General features: G+C 35.8%; 2 protein-coding genes across 2 annotated transcripts; one reads left to right on the forward strand and one right to left on the reverse strand.

The window, feature by feature from the left end:
- The first annotated feature begins 2,269 nt into the window (after positions 1 to 2,269).
- Or5w11 (olfactory receptor family 5 subfamily W member 11) lies at positions 2,270 to 3,199 on the forward strand. The gene is given in 1 exon segment (NM_001000327.1): positions 2,270 to 3,199. A coding segment is annotated over 1 exon segment (930 nt).
- A 5,947-nt stretch (positions 3,200 to 9,146) lies between these two features.
- Or8w1 (olfactory receptor family 8 subfamily W member 1) lies at positions 9,147 to 10,073 on the reverse strand. Its single transcript, NM_001000328.1, is given in 1 exon segment — positions 9,147 to 10,073. A coding segment is annotated over 1 exon segment (927 nt).
- Positions 10,074 to 20,093: the final 10,020 nt, after the last annotated feature.

The raw sequence follows: 20,093 nt of genomic DNA on the forward strand, positions 1-20,093 counted from the left end.
GGGACAAGTGGTGGACAGGAGGTGGGGGCACCAGAAGAGGATGAAGATGAGCTTTTGCGAGTGACTGACCTTGTTGATTATGTCTGTAACAGTGAACAGTTATAAGACTCCTTTCCATTTCTGTGCTAATTTATTCCACGGTAGCTCTCACACCAGCGGGCCAGTTAGTAAAGCTGTTTAATTTTTCCTAGAAAACTCCACTACAGAACGACTTTTTAGAAGAAAAATTTCAACAAATCTTGAAGTCTTTCTGGAAAGTGACCAGTTTTGAACTTTGAAGATTAATAATTGCTGTAAATTCCTTTTGATTTTTCTTTTTCCAAGTTCATGGTCCTTGGTAATTTCATTCATGGGAAAAAAATCTTATTATAATAACAACAAAGATTTGTATATTTTTGACTTTAAAAAAATATTATATCATTTGTGTGTGTGTGTGTGTGTGTGTGTGTGTGTGTGTGTGTGTGTGTTTGGTGGTATATTGTCGTGTATGTATTGAAATAGAATAATTAATAAAAGAAGTAAATGCTTTAAACTACCTCTTTGCTAGATAGAGTGATACATTTAAAGAGAAGAATATAGAAAAGAAGAAACGAATCATTCAAAACAAATCTTCCGGGAAATGATTTCACAGCCTTCAGTCCCCAGTGACAATTGGAACAATAAAACTTCACCATCACAGGTTCACACACTTAAAGCTCCTACTTCCTTCAGGTGGGTTCCTACCTTCCCTTATCCTAAAAATCAGGTAACTCAAAAATAATCTTACCACTTTATAAACAGATGTTTCAGTGATGATTTTTCTGTCTTTTAAATTTATAGAATATCTGGATATAATGAATAAAAATAATTTTTAACAGAATCAGAGTCTTAAAAAATAGTATCAGCAAGATTGTATTTTAACTGTTATTCTAGTCTTAATACAGAGGAAAGGTCCATTTTTTTCTATTTTTATGCCCACCTGTATATATTTAACTAACTTAAATATTAAGCAATAACTGTTGGCTTAATGTGTGACAAATAATGCATGCAATAGCAGTGAATAATGAAATTTATTTCATAATATCTATGTAATCTAAAAAGGTAAAAAGTACATTATTTATTTTTTAAAGTGCAAAACAAAACATGTATTTGCAAATATATACATGTGTAAAACAACATACCTAAAAAAACATTTACATAAACAAAAGCAGATGCATTTTAGAACATTCACTGTATTCCGTTCAAATAGCTGTTTTAGATTTGAAGAAAATTTGAGTTCTGAAATCCAACTGTATTGGATGAATTTTTTTTCAGTGTTGCTTGTTTTTATCCATCTAAGTTGTCAGAAGCATAGGTATTAGACAAGTGTTAAGTGCTACTTCTGTGTAAGGAGTACTATTGTAAAACATAACAGAGTCTAAAGTCAAAGATCAAATTAGAGTTACATTTGTCTCAGTATGCAAAGGAAAATAAAAGACAGACTAAGAAAATGGCTAACTGTGAAACTATATACATACAATCAACAAATTCAGAAGATTCTATATATTTATGTTTATTTGTGGATAAACTATATATATATATATATATATATATATATATATATATATATGCATGAGAGTGAGTACATGAAATTAGGTAAAAGGACAGAAACTATGGTCTAGCTGAAGTGAGGAAAGGGGCAAATGGTATAAGTTTATTTCAATAAAAACATTTTAAAATAAAATAAAACAAAAAATCTAACCATGTTATTTGTTAGTAGTAAATATTTGTGTTCTCTATTTTTATATTCAAGCATATTTAGTTGTTATCATAGTTTCAATCAGACTATCTGTAAACTGATAATATATTTTTAAGATCATATGCTCTTAAAAGAATATAGTAACTATGTTGTGTATTATAAATCTTAAACAATGGATATAATATTCTCTGTAATATAGCCTGAGTCTAATATTTCAGTTTATTTCCTATTGTGGAAAGATCAAATGAGAATCAACATTTCCAAGTCTATCTCTTGCAATAACTGATATAGACCATATGTATACTACAGAATAGGTATAAAGTCATGGACACCTAATGGTGGTTAGTTTCAGTTCCTCAACTGTCACAGTTATTGGTCATTTTGTTATGAAAAAATTGTTAAGAAAAGGTTGAAAGAAAGAAACAGGATGCAGAAACTTCTATGGCATGTAACATATAAGAAATAAACTCTGTTTTACCTTATAAATACATTGTTGATATCCAGCAGTAAAAATAAATTTGCACAATTTTTAACTAGAGATTGGAAGAAAGAATGGATATAAGAAACTGTTCCTTGAATGAATTCATTTTTGTTGGAGTTACCAATAACCCAGAGATGAAAGGGACGCTGTTTACCATATTTCTCCTCATCTATCTTATCAATCTTCTGGGGAATCTTGGTATGATCATTTTGATCAGAATGGATCCCCAGCTCCACACACCCATGTACTTTTTCCTGAGCCACCTCTCTTTCTGCGATCTCTGCTATTCCACAGCAATTGGTCCCAAGATGCTGGTAGATATGTTTGGCAAAAACAAGTCGATTCCCTTCTGGGGCTGTGCTCTGCAGCTCTTCATTTTCTGTACATTTGCAGATTCTGAGTGTGTGCTGTTGGCAGTCATGGCCTTTGATAGATACCAGGCCATTAGCAACCCCTTGCTCTACACAGTAAACATGTCCAGCAGGAAGTGTTTCATGCTCATGGCTGGAGTTTACCTGGTGGGAACATCAGATGCTTTGATACATACAACTTTGGCATTTCGCTTATGTTTCTGTGGGTCTAATGAGATCAATCACTTCTTCTGTGATCTACCTCCACTTTACCTTCTCTCCTGCTCAGATACTCAAGTAAATTACCTGGTACTATTTACTGTTTATGGCTTCCTTGAACTGAGCACCATCTCAGGAGTCCTTGTTTCTTACTGTTACATCATTGCATCAGTCTTTAAAATCCGTTCAACTGAAGGGAGGCTCAAGGCTTTCTCCACCTGTACCTCTCACTTGACCACAGTTGCTATTTTTCAAGGAACTTTACTCTTCACATATTTTCGACCAAGTTCTTCTTATTCCCTTGATCAAGACAAAATGACATCTCTATTTTATACCCTTGTGATTCCTATGCTGAACCCCCTGATTTACAGCTTAAGGAACAAGGATGTGAAAGAGGCCTTGGAGAAAATTAAAAGAAAAAGTTGGTTTTAAAATTTTATTGAGAATCACCTGAAAGTTTTAATTATTCACTATGTTTTCCTGGCTTTGAAATTGTGAATTTCTGCATTATTCTTCTACATATATTTAATTGTTTAAATTAAATGCAACAGATTTAAACACGTATTTTTCTTTTTACTCTTCTCATTTTGACAGTTTTTTTTAAAGTCTCTCAAGCTATCAACACATACCAGAAAGCCTAGCATGTAGCATGAGAATTCTAACTCAAAGTGAAGAGATGATCCATAACTTTCCGGATTAAAAACCATGTGCATTATGTTATTGTGTGTGCTTCTCTGTATTTTGTCTTTTTCATTCATGGTGAATCATCTTTTGTCTATGATCATAAGGGCAATCATCTAATGCAAGTCATGGATAAACATTACATGAACAAACTAATGGCTCTGAATCTGCCTCAAAATGTCCTAGAATAACGTCTATGCAGAATATTTCTAGAGTTAATACGTAAGTGCTGTTTGCAAAAGACCAGCAAATGTGACTAATATACTGTGTTGCATATCTAAAGATATATTCCTCTCCAAGGATCCATGGAGATGACTTGGCCTAGTTACCTTGGGAGGAATAGATTTTTTAGGTTATATTCCATGGCTTCTAAGGAAGATTGTGATTTCCACTTCCCGAGAGACTGACACACTCCCTCAGGAAGTGGGACATTAATGCTGCTTTGTCTTTTCTGTGTATGTTACCTTGGAAGTCAAGGAAGCATTGATAAGACAATTGGTCTTAGATACTATTCTTGAGTACCCTGTATAGCTTGCAAACATTATTGCATCCTGGCAACTATACCTGTATTCATCCTCTCAATTTCCATTATATTGTTTTTGATAAAGATATAATTGCTCTCAATGAAACATGTCTGATTGTGTCTTATGCCACAGCTTATGTTTTGCTGTGGATTCTCCAACTGTCTTGCTTTCATTTATCTTCTTTTCAACACATGACTTGACCAAGCAATTAAGAGCAGATGTTTAAGTAGAAGAAAGGAACAATTCTAGGCAAAGTATCTGGAAATTACAAAACTCTTAGACACTATTATTGTTTCATGTTTAGATTTACATGTGTTCAAAGTAGCTTAAAAGCAAAGAATAAAGCCTTTATAAAGTACATGGCTACATGGAGTGTAGTTGATTTCATGTTTCTCAGTAGCTTCTTTTCTCTTCCCTGCACACTTCATCATCTGGGTTGAATGTTCTGTTTGGTAACTCATGAACAATTATATTGCAATTTACCTTTGTTATTTATGACTCAACTGTGTAAGTTATCTTTTCCAACATGATATTGTACATATCCTTTGAGGAAGAACCAATTGTTCCTTTCATATTATAAAAAACTGCATTGTATATTTGACATAAAATGTGGAAAGAAAGAAAAATACCAATACCAACTCTATACTTAAGTAATCATTGTGCCCATGCAAATATATAAGTCAACCCTTGTTTATATATGTAAATCTATAAACAAATGTTTCACAGTTTCATTAATTGCAGTAGTAAGACTTGTAAATGCATTAATCCTTGAACTGCTTAAAGATTATTTTGAAATTCAACTATGTGATACTAAACTACGGAAAGTAATGATTAATGAAGTATTTCTTTAATGATGTTCTCCAACATAGTTTTATAGTGTGTTGATGTTATTTGGATGGCAACGCAGATATAAATTGAATGGAATCATTGCTAAGGTACTAACTAGTTTAGGAATACTAATAAAGCAAAGTGGAAAGAATAAAGATGTACTTATTCAAGGGTTTTATTAGCCAGATCATCTTTTCTAAAATATGTCAGAAAGATCAATGCTGGGACTTTCTTGATAGGCTTTTCCCACCTGAGGACATTATGGGCCTTGCTTACAGGGCAGCCCTTAGAAGAGACAAGAAGTCTGCAAGGGAAGGATTCGAGTCAGATGATGGTCATGAGAATTTAGCTGCTCTGAATAACTAGCAATCACACTACTGTGGTTCTAACTAGCAATCAGGCCATTTCTGCTGCTGTGAATGACTAGGAATCAGAAGCTACTCTATTTATACAGGTTTACTAGAACAAAAACAGAGTCATTGTCCAAGTTGTACAAAATATATGTTTGACTTTTTATTACATTATTCATTACATTTATTATTATTAGTGTGACAAGTTCAGTTACAGTTATAAAATATATACAACAGATTTTATTCTCATTAGACTTACATCTCCAACTTAAAGAATCTAAAGAATATCTCCTCCAAAGCAAACACATTTATTATATGACAGCCTATTGTTTGACTAGAAGTCCTTGCTGTTTGAAAATATTCCATACAAACAAAATATTTTAAAGATGCTTTTATGAATAGTAACTTTTTTATGAATAGTAACTTCTTTTACTATATGTTTTATCATCTATGCTATCAAGTAGGAAAAATTTACTTTAGTCTATTTTATTTATTGAATTCCATTCTTCCAGGTTATACGCCTATTTTTAACGATATATTCAGAGAGCTATAAGCTTGTAATAAAAAGGGGTCTTGATTCTGTAATGCATGCTCCTGGCCAGTCTGAATTTGTCAATTGTCTCTGTTTACCATGTTAGAGCTATCTACTCAGCTTTGATCAAATTTTGTCAATTAGCTGTGGTGGCTCAATGACTCTTCCCATGTCCATTCAACAGGGCTTTGACAGATCAACAAAACTCTTTCTCACCAACTCATTTCTTAGATGGTTTCTCATCTCTTAGTTTTATATGCACGTTTTTAGTGTCTAATCTAAATGTATCATGTCAAATACTTGGACTATTCTGATTGATAAGTTTAAGTCAGTTGTATCTACCCAAATTAATTGAGTGGCATTTAAAAAGAAGTTTTTGATTCAGAAAGGCTAAGAATGGAATAAAGCAATGAACATTTAACTAGATGTCACATTCACTAGAACAAAGCCTTTGAGGTTGTGATGAACAGTTCTGTATGAACTTCAGAGTGAAGAGTCATATGTTTAAGCTTCAGGTTGAGTCATAAAGCCCTTTAAATACATTGAAGGAACAAATTTTCAACTTCAGTAATCACTCATCATAAAATATAATGACTCAGCTCAAAGCATTTTAAGACATTGATGAGTTTTAAATTTCTTTTTCCTTTGACCACATTATGTATATAATAAAATAGGATTGATATGTAGCTTAAATCACAGTGTAAATGTAATAAAATATCTCAAATAGCCCTTAAGAAAGATAAAAGTTAATCATTGATCTATTTTCTCTTTTAACTTATTAGCCTCTACATTTTACCACATTTTACATGACCTTTAAAAAACTGAAACAATATTTGCAGTCCTTCTATTTTCTTATCTTTTTGAGGTGTTATTACAAAATGCCATATACTAGAACTCTCACAACTCTGGGGTAAAGCAGTTGCCAAACCAGGTTAGGTGTGGTGAGCTCATATAGTACTCATTCTTTATCATAGATAGTCTGGACCTTCACTTCACTTTAGTGGCAGAAAGAGAGAGGGAGTTATTAGGTAGTGTATGATAAGGTCTGTAATCCAATCTCTGAAGGTTGTCTTTGGGGTTTTGTCATTTTCCAAACACTATGCAATATATTAACAATAGTTTTATCATCATATTTTATTGAAAATGTTCCATACATATTCTAGTCACAATTTTCTCCTCTTCCCATCCATCCATCCATCCATCCATCCAAAACTTCTTCACCTCCCCAGCCAACCAACTGTTGATCATTAGAAAATAAAGAAGACAAAACAAACAAAATACCAAAGCAAACAATAGAAATTCACACTTATTATTTTGGTAGTATTTAAATAGTAAATATTTAAAATAAATAAATGTGACCATAGTTCACAATTACAAAACATAAGTTATGCTACCCATCAGATTTATTTAAATGGAAAATCCTTTCAAGTAATTTCAGCAATCTCATAGTGTGCCACTAGCCAGGAGCATCAGGTCTCCAATTCTGAAATAATTTAATTAAGAATCATTTCACACTGGAATGTTAAAACTGAATGTGCCCAGGAAAATCAGTACATGTGATTGTGATCGGCAATGTAAAGAGTCCTTACTCAGCTTTCAATCTTAGCTCCATAGCGTATTATTCCAAAAAGACTTTTCAAAGTTCAGCCATGAGAAATGTTTATCAATAATATAGGAAAAAGGTATACAAAGGACAAGATGCATATCTCTCAGTATTTTAATTATTTAGATTTTAATCTACAACTAGGTTTTATAGTTTTTTCAAATGCTAAAATGTCTAATTATATATGAAGAATATGTCACATTCAGGTAGGATTGTCTTAATAATGGTAATGACATTCCTAAATTTCACATTATATCAAATTTTGTTTTGTTATTTTTTGGTGTCTCATGTTGTTTCCCACATATGATTCTGATGTTTTCATAATTAGAATAATCCAGTGTTTGAAAAACAATAGCTCTCATTGGATATGGCAATTTAAGAAATAGATGCAAATTAATTTTTTTATTAACTTGAGTATTTCTTATATACATTTCGAGTGTTATTCCCTTTCCCGGTTCCCGGGCAAACATCCCCCTAATCCCTCCTAATGCTTAAGAAAGTAATTGTAGAGAATTATTTGACTAGGACTGAATGTGGAAAACAAAAATGTATTAGAAGCAAATAGCAATTATGGAAGAATTGACAGTTCATGCCCCCAGTTACACAATTACAAAATATGGTACTTGTCTTCATTGATCCAGTTCATCATCCAAATATGTCACTATACGTTGAGACCTCTGATTGTAGTAATCCCTACTTCAACATCATCTTTTCCTCTATGAAAATCCCTTATGTATAGTATCTGAGAAGCTAGCTTCCTGGAAGATGTTATCTGAAAGCCACACTAGAAGAATTGCTCTGGAATTGAGTTAACAGGTTTGAAGATAAAGACTACCATGAAATCTCATGGAACATGATCCAGGAATAGAATATATGAGGAGAATTGATAGTGCTTGTGAGAAGACTACATGAAAATGACAAGACTCTTGTGAACTCCGTCTCATCACAACGTAGGGTTGTTACTGGAATGTGTTTTTGTATTCTCAGTTGTGATAAATAGAAATCACTTTACTCCAGATTAGTTACTATTGTTTGCTGCTTTTCTTCAATTGTTAAACTAATCTTTATATATCTATTAAAGCATAATTTTGCCTCACACAGGTAGACCTTGTGTATGTATACAGATTAAATTCATGAAAACATTACTCATGTTATGTTTATTAACCTTCAGAGAATTAATTGTCTGATGCTCTGAACAAAGTTGTCTATTGCATGAGAATTTATTCTTCCTCATGTATTGGCACCATTCTCACAGGTCGCACAGTCTTTAGAGTGGTAACAAAGTCTATGTAAATTATGAGAGATTACAGCAATTGTATTTTCACTATAGAAAATAATCACCACTCATTAAGTTAATTAATTTGCCTTGAGAAATATCTACATCTGCAAAATTCAATGAATACATATCAACCACATCATATTTAAATTGACAATGAGAGGAAGGATTGATTATACAATGTGAGAACAATTGAAATTATTAAGAAATTTTCTTTCTTTTTTTTCTTTTAGATTTATTTTTATACACTGTAACTGTCTTCAGACACACCAGAGGAGGGCATCAGATCTCATTACAGGTGGTTATGAGCCACTATATGGTTGCTGGGATTTGAACTCAGGAACTCTGGAAGAGCAGTCAGTGCTTTTCATCACAGAGCCATCTTTCCAGCCCCAGAAAATTTATTAAAAGACAGAATATAATAAGATTTTTTAATGAAAAGTACATATAGGTATCAACAGTGCTTGCTTCAAATACAATGTCACAACTAATATATTTTTAGTAAACTAGTATGTTATGCAGTTTTCCATATGTGTAATACAAACTGAAATAAAGGCAAAAATATACATTAGAAAATGTTGACAATCACCAATTATTCTTCAATTTTGCCAGAGCCTCTTTCACATCTTTGTTCCTCAGGCTGTAAATCAGAGGGTTCAACATTGGAATCACCAGAGTGTAGAAGAGTGAAGTCATTTTGTCTTGATCTAGAGAATAGGAAGAACTTGGCCGGAAATACATAAAGAGCATAGTCCCCTGGAACACTGCCACTGCAGTCAGGTGGGAAGCACAGGTGGAGAAAGCTTTAAGCCTCCCCTCAGCAGAGCAAATCTTCAAGACTGATAATATGATGTAGCTATAGGATACAAGGACTCCAGAAATGGTGCTCAGCTCAATAAACCCAAAAATTGTGAATATAGCTAACTCATTGGCCTCTGTATCTGAGCAAGATATTAACAGAAGAGGAGGAACATCACAGAAAAAGTGGTTGATCTCATTAGACCTGCAGAAACACAAGCGGAAGGCCAGGGTTGTATGTATCAAAGCATCTGCTGTTCCCACCAGGTAAACCCCAGACATCAGGAGGGAGCACAGCCTGCTGGACATGTTCACTGTATAGATCAATGGATTATTGATGGCCTGGTACCTATCATAGGCCATCACTGCCAGCAGTAGACACTCAGAATCTGCAAAGACACAGAACGTAAAAAACTGCAGAGCACAACCAACAATGGGAATTGATTTCTCCTCAGCTAAAAGGTCCACCAACATCTTGGGTCCAATTGCTGTGGAATAGCAGAGGTCACAGAAAGAGAGGTGGCTGAGGAAAAAGTACATGGGTGTCTGCAGCTGAGTGTCTACTCTAATTAAGATGATCATCCCAAGATTGGCCAGAAGATTAATGAGATAAACAAGTAGGAGTGTGGTGAAGAGGGCCACTTTCATGTCAGGGTTATTGGTAATTCCCAAGAAGATGAATTCACCCACAGAGGAACAATTTTTCTTGTCCATTTTTTTAATAAGCCTTAAAATTAAAAAGTATATGTTCATAAGACTTTCATCATGCAAAACATTATTATTTTTTTAGTTTATCTTCATCTTTGGAAATATATATTGTATTTTAATCTTCAAAGTAAATTATTTTGTATTTATTTTTATGTATTTAAATAATATGTATTATGAAAATAAATATTTACTTAATAACAGTTATGATAGTATTTAATATTACAAATAATTAAGACAAACACATCTATCATGACATAAGTTAACTCTAACAATTTTTCTGACATATTAATTAGTACATATTCTGGAATGTAGAAAGTGTTCTTGACAAACTACCCTTTATATTTCAGTTTCCCGAGTTAGCCTTCCTTAACAGGAATTATATACTTATTATATTATCTTGAGATAGACCTATAAAACAATATAAATTGACTGAGGTTCCCCTGAGGTATTGAAGTTTCAAATTCATTGTACTTAATATTCAGCTATATATAAATTATTTCTAAAACATCAAAGTTTGAGGAATAATGTTTATTTAAAAATAATGACCATATTCCTAATCAAAATTAGCATGACTACTTTCTACCGTTTGTGATCAAATTTTCTTTTAGTTTATGACAGGTAACAAACAATTTCTAATTACTTTTTCTTCTGAAAAAGTGAAAGTTTGACAACCACACTGATTGAATATTTGTTGGGAGGCTTTGGAACCAAAACATAAATCTTTTAATCAATCAAAGGAAAGACTGAAAAATAGTATAACCTGAAATCACATGTGCATATGCACAGCCTCAGATCGTGTGTATTTAATTACAGAAACATAAAAAATCCCTAAGACAAATAAAGGGTTTCAAGATATACTGGCCTCATGCACATATGTAGTTATTTGAATTTTTATGATTTTCCAAGTATGTGGGACTTAACTAACATAAATACTAAAATATAGGGATATATTTTTATGGGAGAATTTGCCTATTTATAGGTAGCTCAATCATATTTTAAATGTACAAATTATTATTTTAATACATTTCCATAATTTTATTTTAATAAAGTTTTATTAAAATAGAATCAGAATTAAGATAAACAAAAAATAGTCTTGGAAGCTCTACATCTATCTATAGTCAGAATATTATTGTTGTTTCTTTACTATAATATCTTAATAAATTTTAAATATACTTACCCAAATAGGTTAAAAAGATGATTAATTTAACAACTGCTTATTTTTTTTATAGGGAAATTTGTAACCTTATATTATTTGATTTGGATTTCAGGAGCTTAAGTGAGCTGAGTTCGTCTTTGGTAGTAGATTATAAGGCAACATTGCATTATTTCATGTTCCTCCTGGGACTCATGTCTCTGCAACCTCTTCCCTTAAGGCTATGCTGCTAAAAACCCTGTGGTTAATTTTACTCATGGTATCTGACTCCCCTGTGAATACATGATGCTCCTCATTAAAAGAAAACCATTAGTTCATATCACCAACTTGATATGTCAGAATGAAAAATTCAAGTTAACCTTATACTGTGAAATATGTAGAATATATGTACATATTTTATGCAGTATAATATGATTTGTGTTACTTTAATGTAACTGAACCAGATACTTAAAAAGTTAAATCATGTAATGGATGTAGTCAGTTCAAAGACATTTGTGTTGCACTCATTTTCCACTTCTGGAATGCTTCTCTGCTTTAGTGCCTGTACCTTTTGAGTATTTCATTGGCATACAGCCCATGTGTTTGCAATTGACACTTGACAATGAACCAATTGCTTGACTTGTAGTATATTCCCACACTGCATACTCTTTACATTACCTGAACATGCTCCACTGTGCTTCCTCCAACATATTTTCTTCTTCCAATCCCCAGAAAACTTTATAAACAATCTTTTTACTACTATAAATGGTAAAAAGACTATAGTACTAAGAAGTATAACAAAGACAGGAACTTTTATGAAGTATATCATATGCTAAAGTAATGTAGAGTTAGGGGCTGCACATACATGCTTCAGTGTTTAAGAGCATTTGTGACTATTGTGGAGGGCTGGGTTAGGTTTTCAGCACATACATGACAGGTCACAACCATCTATAAGTGTAATTTCTGGCAATCAGATACCCTATTCTAATCTCCTTGTGCACCTGACATACATATGGTCCACATATACAAAGACAAGCAAAACCCTCTTATTCAATAAATAGGCTCCAACTGCATAGGTAGCAATGAATAGCCTAGTAAGGGCACCAGTGGAAGGGGAAGTCCTTGGTCCTGCAAAGGCTGGACCCCCAGTGAGCGGGTTTCTTTGGGGGAGGGTGGTTATGAGGGGAGGATGGGGAGGGGAACACCCATATAGAAGGGGAGGGAGAGAAGTTAGGGGGATGTTGCCCTGGAAACTGGGAAAGGGAATAACATTTGAAATGTAAATAAGAAATACCCAATTTATTAAAGATGGGAAAAATAACTCTTAAAAATAATAACATTAACAGTTTTATAAGTTTGAGTAGTTTATCTTGGGTAAATATTTAATTATATAAGGAAATTGAAAGTAAATTGAATTAAAATTGAGCTCCCAGTTTCTTCTGTTAATTACAAGTATATAAATACTAATTTTGTAAAAAAGATGGGCTCATTATCTCTCCTTGCCTCATCTACAGTGCTAATGAAGACCATTCTCAGCACTCAGACTGTCGACATTCCAGAAAATGATGACATCACTCTGAAGGGGCAGATAGTCATTTATGAAGGACCCCCAGGGAACTCTACAGAGAAACTTCAATCACATCAATGTTGAGCTGAGTGTTCTTTGAAAGAAAAAGAAAAGGCTCCATGTTGACAAATTTTGCGGTAAAAGAACGGAACTGGCCACTGTAAGAACAATTTGCAGTCATGTTCAGAACATGATCAAGGGCATTGCACTAGGATTTGTTCACTTCCCTATCAACATCGTTATTCAAGACAATGCGTCTTTGTTTGAAATCCAAAATTTTTTGGGTGAAAAATTAGTCAGCAGCATTTGGATGAGGGCAGGCAATGCTTGTTCTCTCAAACCCATAAAGGTGAATTAATCTTGAAGGAAATGATATTGAAATTGTTTGTTTCCAATTCAGTGGCTTTGATTCAGCAAGCTACAACAGTTACAAATAAGAATATCAGAAAGTTTTTGGATGGTGTCTATGTGTCTGAGAAGGGAACAGTGCAGCAGACTGACGAGCGAAACCTCAGTTTCTTAGGTTCAGAAACAAGATCCTGATCATAAGTACAATTTGGATTCTTTAGGGACAATTCCATCTCACACCAGTCAGAATGGCTAAGATCAAAAGCTCACATGACAGCAGATGCTGGCGAGGTTGTGGAGAAAGAGGAACACTCCTTCATTGTTGGTGGGATTGCAAACTGGTACAACCATTCTGGAAATCAGTCTGGAGGCTGCTCAGAAAATTGGACATTGCACTACCTGAGGACCCAGCTATACCTCTCCTGGGCATATACCAAAAAGATGCTCCAAGATACAACAAAGACACATGTTCCACTATGTTCATAACAGCCTTATTTATAATAGCCAGAAGAGGGAAAGAACACAGATGTCCTTCAACAGAGGAATGGATTTTAAAAAATGTGGTACATCTACACAATGGAATACTAATCAGCTATCAAAAATAATGACTTCATGAAATTCAAAGGCAAATGGACAGAAGTAGAAAATATCCTGAGTGAGATAACCCTATTACAAAAAAACACACATGGTATGGACTCATTGATAAGTGGATATTAGCTCAAATGCTCGAATTACCCAAGTTATACAGACCACATGAAATTCAAGAAAGATGACCAAAATGCAGATGCTTCACTCCTTCTTAAAAGGGGAACAAAAATATCCATAAGAGGGGATAGGGAGGCAAAGTTTGAGCAGAGACTGAAGGAACAGCCATTCAGAGCCTGCCTCACAAGTGGCTCATATATATACAGCCACCAAAACTAGATAAGATGGATAAAATTAAGAAGTTCATGCTGACAAGAACCGGATATAGATCTCTCCTGAGTGACAGGGCCAGAACATGTCAAATATAGAGGCAAATGCCAGGAGCAAACCACTGAACTGAGAACAGGACGCCCATTGGAGGAATTAGAGAAAGGTCTGAAGGAGCTAAAGGGGCTTGCAATCCCATAAAAACAAGAGTGCCAAACAACCAGAGCTTTCAGGAAAGGATCCTGGGCTCCAGCTTCATATATAGCAGTGAATAGCCTTGTTGGGGCACCAGTGGAAGGGGAAGCCTTGGTCCTGCCGAGGTTGGACCCCCAGTCTAGAGGATTGTTGAGGGGTAATGGGGGTGGATGGGGAAGGGGACACCAATATAGAGGGGAGGGGTAGGGGTAAGGGGGCTGATGCACAGGAAACTGGTAAAGGGAACAACATTTGAAACGTAAACAAGAAATAACCAATTTAATAAAAATGGAAAAACTACCTTTCTCAAGCTTAGAGATGAAACTGAAATCTGTTTTTGTAGTTTCGTTCACATTTCTATGACCTTCAACGTTTAAATTTGTACATATGTTAGACTGATACAAACCACCATAAATTCTCCATTTTAAGGTTCATTAATAATAATGCACAATTCTAATAAGAAAAGAAAAAACAGTTTTATTATAGTTAGATGATATTTTATGATTTATTTGATTTTAACTAAATAAAGTTTCACTATGATGTTTCCATGAGAAATGCCATTTTTATTAAAGCAAGTGTAATTTCTTCTTTTTTGATTTAAGTAAGAATTATGAAAATTCATTAAACCTATTAGACTTCTGTCTGCAGATTACCAATGTATTTATATTCTAATTTGTATTTTCCTAATTGCCAAAAATAATGAAGCTTTTCTAAGTCATTTCTTAATTGCTTTTATGTCTTTGAGAGCTCTCAGTTAAAACTCAGTCCATTTTTCATTGGGTCTTGATACTTTGGTTCCATATATATTCCTGATAATAATCATTTGTCAGCTATACATTTGTAGAAATTTCTGTGTTTTTGTAAGTTTCCTTGTTACCTGCATGGCTGTTTCCTTAGCCAAACATTTTAGATTTTATGGTTTTGTGTTTGGATTTCTATTTGGTCCTAATTCCTATACAAACACTGTCTTCTTCAAAAAATGCTTTCTGTTTTTTTGTTTTCTTTTTAAATCTTTCAAGGCATTATGTTTTCTTATAGCAATTTCAACATTTCTTTTTTTTTTCTTTTTTTCAGAGCTGGGGACCAAACCCAGGGCCTTGCGCTTCCTAGGCAAGCGCTCTACCACTGAGCTAAATCCCCAGCACCCAATTTCAACATTTCAAACTTCAAATTTAGATCTTTATCTATTGGCAATTATTTTCTGAATATCAATATTTCAGCTACAAAAAATAAAATTTATACAAACAGAATTTAAGAGGAGATATCAATGCCTACTTGGAGAAAGAAATTCTGTTAATACCTATATAACTAACCAATTAGAAAAGCTTTATGCTATCTGTTATATGTTTATTTTGAATTAATTAATTAATTAATTTATCTATTTATATCTCAAACACTGCCTCCTTCCCATTCCCCACCTCACAGAGTCACTTTCTCGTACCCCTTCCATTTTCCTATAAGAGGGTGTTTATATCCCTACCCTGGCTCATCCAGTCTCTGCAAGATTTGGCACATCTTCTCTCACAGAGGCCAGACAAGGTAATTGTGTTGGGGACCTTATACCACAGTCAAACTACAGCTTTATGGAGAGCCTCCACTTCCTTTGTTGGGGGAGCCCCATAGAGACTGAGCTCTGTGTCTGCTACTTATGTGCCAGAGCCTTGGTCCAGCCCCTGTATGTTCTTTGGTTGATGGCTCTGTCTCAGATCTCCCTGGTATCCAGATAAGTTGACTCTGTTGTTCTTCCCATTGGCTTCCTATCCCAGGGCCTTCAATCTTATCTTTTCTCTAAGAGTCTCTGACCTCTATCCAATATTTATGTGTGGGTATCTGCATCTGTTTCAGCCAGCTACTGAATAAATCCTCTTAGAGGATGGTTATGCTGGAGTCCTGACTACATGGATAATAGAATATCACTAATAGTCTCAGGGATTAGTGCTTGTCCATGGGATGGTCCTTAAGTTGGGCCAGGTTTGGTTGTCCATTACTTTTGTCTCTGTTCCATCTATGTCCCTGCGTTTCTTTTAGACAGGACAAATTTCCAGTGAAATGTTTTGTGGGTGGGTTGGTTATCTTCATTCCTCCACTGGGGTCCTGTCAGGGTAATGAAGGTTCCTTCTTGAGGTTCCATGTCACAACTGTTAGGAATCTTAGTTAAGATAACCTGTATTGACTTCTGGGAGCCTCTCCCATTCCAGGTTTCTGGGACTTCCTAAAAATTCCTCCTATGCCAACCCCCATCAGGAGTGGGGAGAGGCAGAATAGAGGGCCAGAGGGCCAGAAGAATGAATCTGCAGCTGGAATTAATTTTGGCACAGGGTCGCAGAGACAGGTCTAACTTCATTCTTCTGCAGGTTGTCACTCTGTGTTTCAGTATCATTTGATAAAGATACTGCCTTTTCTTCATTGTAGCTTTTTGGCATACAGGTCCAATTATCAGATGCTAATAATTTTGAGTACTCATGCTTAAGTGTTCTATTTTATTCAGTTGGTCTACATTTGCATTTTTGCAAGTATTATACTATTTTTTATTATCATAGCTGTGTAAAATATAGTGAAATATGAACTGGTGATATCTCAGCATGGCCTTTTATAATTCTGTGTCAATTATAAGATTTTTTTCTTTACTGGGAAGACTGAAATAGGGTTTTGGTTAAGAATGTGTTGCATCCAAAAGAGAAACAAGCCGAGAAAGAAATTAGGGAAACGACACCCTTCATAATAGACCCAAATAATATAAAGTACCTCGGTGTGACTTTAACCAAGCAAGTAAAAGATCTGTACAATAAGAACTTCAAGACTCTGAAGAAAGAAATTGAAGAAGACCTCAGAAGATGGAAAGATCTCCCATGCTCATGGATTGGCAGGATTAATATAGTAAAAATGACCATTTTACCAAAAGCGATCTACAGATTCAATGCAATCCCCATTAAAATACCAATCCAATTCTTCAAAGAGTTAGACAGAACAATTTTCAAATTCATATGGAATAACAAAAAACCCAGGATAGCTAAAAGTATTCTCATCAATAAAAGGACTTCAGGGGGAATCACTATCCCTGAACTCAAGCAGTATTACAGAGCAATAGTGATAAAAACTGCGTGGTATTGGTACAGAGACAGACAGATAGACCAATGGAACAGAATTGAAGACCCAGAAATGAACCCACACACCTATGGTCACTTGATTTTTGATAAAGGAGCCAAAACCATCCAATGGAAAAAAGATAGCATTTTCAGCAAATGGTGCTGGTTCAACTGGAGGTCAACATGTAGAAGAATGCAGATCGATCCATGCTTATCACCCTATACAAAGCTTAAGTCCAAGTGGATCAAGGACCTCCACATCAAACCAGATATACTCAAACTAATAGAAGAAAAACTAGGGAAGCATCTCGAACACATGGGCACTGGAAAAAATTTCCTGAACAAAACACCAATGGCTTATGCTCTAAGATCAAGAATCGACAAATGGGATCTCATAAAACTGCAAAGCTTCTGTAAGGCAAAGGACACTGTGGTTAGGACAAAACGGCAACTAACAGATTGGGAAAAGATCTGTACCAATCCTACAACAGATAGAGGCCTTATATCCAACATATACAAAGAACTCAAGAAGTTAGACCGCAGGGAGACAAATAACCCTATTAAAAATGGGGTTCAGAGCTAAACAAAGAATTCACAGCTGAGGAATGCCGAATGGCTGAGAAACACCTAAAGAAATGTTCTACATCTTTAGTCATAAGGGAAATGCAAATCAAAACAACCCTGAGATTTCACCTCACACCAGTGAGAATGGCTAAGATCAAAAACTCAGGTGACAACAGATGCTGGCGAGGATGCAGAGAAAGAACAACACTCCTCCATTGTTGGTGGGATTGCAGACTGGTACAACCATTCTGTAAATCAGTCTGGAGGTTCCTCAGAAAATTGGGCATTGAACTGCCTGAGGATCCAGTTATACCTCTCTTGGGCATATACTCAAAAGATGCCCCAACATATAAAAAAGACACGTGCTCCACTATGTTCATCGCAGCCTTATTTATAATAGCCAGAAGCTGGAAAGAACCCAGATGCCCTTCAACAGAAGAATGGATTCAGAAAATGTTATACATCTACACAATGGAATATTACTCAGCTATCAAAAACAATGACTTTATGAAATTCGTAGGCAAATGGTTGGAACTGGAAAATATCATCCTGAGTGAGCTAACCCAATCACTGAAAAACACACATGGTATGCACTCACTGATAAGTGGCTATTAGCCCAAATGCTTGAATTACCCTAGATGCCTAGAACACATGAAACTCAAGACGGATGATCAAAATGCGAATGCTTCACTCCTTTTTTAATAGAGGAACAAGAATACCCTTGGCAGGGAATAGAGAGACAAAGATTAAAACAGACACAGAAGGAACACCCATTCAGAGCCTGCCCCACATGTAGCCCATACATATACAGCCATCCAATTAGACAAGATGGATGAAGCAAAGAAGTGCAGTCCGACAGGAGCCGGATGTAGATCTCTCCTGAGAGACATAGCCAGAATACAGCAAATAAAGAGGCGAATGCCAGCAGCAAACCACTGAACTGAGAATAGTACCCCCGTTGATAGAATCAGAGAAAGAACTGGAAGAGCTTGAAGGGGCTCGAGACCCCATATGTACAACAATGCCAAGCAACCAGAGCTTCCAGGGACTTCGCCACTACCTAAAGACTATACATGGACTGACCCTGGACTCTGACCTCATAGGTAGCAATGAATATCCTAGTAAGAGCACCAGTGGAAGGGGAAGCCCTGGGTCCTGCTAAGACTGAACCCCCAGTGCACTAGATTTTGGGGGGAGGGTGCAATGGGGGGAGGATGGGGAGGGGAATACCCATAAAGAAAGGGAGGGGGAAGGGGAATGTTTGCCCAGAAACCGGGAAAGGGAATAACACTGGAAATGTATATAAGAAATTCTCAAGCTTCACTCCTTCTCTAAAAGGGGAACAAGAATACCCTTGGCAGGGAAGAGAGAGGCAAAGATTAAAACAGAGACTGAAGGAACTCCCATTCAGATCCTGCCCCACATGTGGCCCATACATATACAGCCACCCAATTAGACAAGATGGATGAAGCAAAGAAGTGCAGACCGACAGGAGCCGGATGTAGATCGCTCCTGAGAGACACAGCCAGAATACAGCAAATACAGAGGCGAATGCCAGCAGCAAACCACTGAACTGAGAATAGGATCCCCGTTGAAGGAATCAGAGAAAGAACTGGAAGAGCTTGAAGGGGCTCGAGACCCCATATGTACAACAATGCCAAGCAACCAGAGCTTCCAGGGACTAAGCCACTACCTAAAGACTATACATGGACTGACCCTGGACTCTGACCTCATAGGTAGCAATGAATATCCTAGTAAGAGCACCAGTGGAAGGGGAAGCCCTGGGTCCTGCTAAGACTGAACCCCCAGTGCACTAGATTTTGGGGGGAGGGTGCAATGGGGGGAGGATGGGGAGGGGAATACCCATAAAGAAAGGGAGGGGGAAGGGGAATGTTTGCCCAGAAACCGGGAAAGGGAATAACACTGGAAATGTATATAAGAAATTCTCAAGCTTCACTCCTTCTCTAAAAGGGGAACAAGAATACCCTTGGCAGGGAAGAGAGAGGCAAAGATTAAAACAGAGACTGAAGGAACTCCCATTCAGATCCTGCCCCACGTGTGGCCCATACATATACAGCCACCCAATTAGACAAGATGGATGAAGCAAAGAAGTGCAGACCGACAGGAGCCGGATGTAGATCGCTCCTGAGAGACACAGCCAGAATACAGCAAATACAGAGGCGAATGCCAGCAGCAAACCACTGAACTGAGAATAGGATCCC

Source organism: Rattus norvegicus, chromosome 3 (assembly GCF_021556685.1).
Source record: "Rattus norvegicus strain SHRSP/BbbUtx chromosome 3, alternate assembly SHRSP_T2T, whole genome shotgun sequence".
Classification (NCBI taxonomy): Eukaryota; Metazoa; Chordata; class Mammalia; order Rodentia; family Muridae; genus Rattus; species Rattus norvegicus.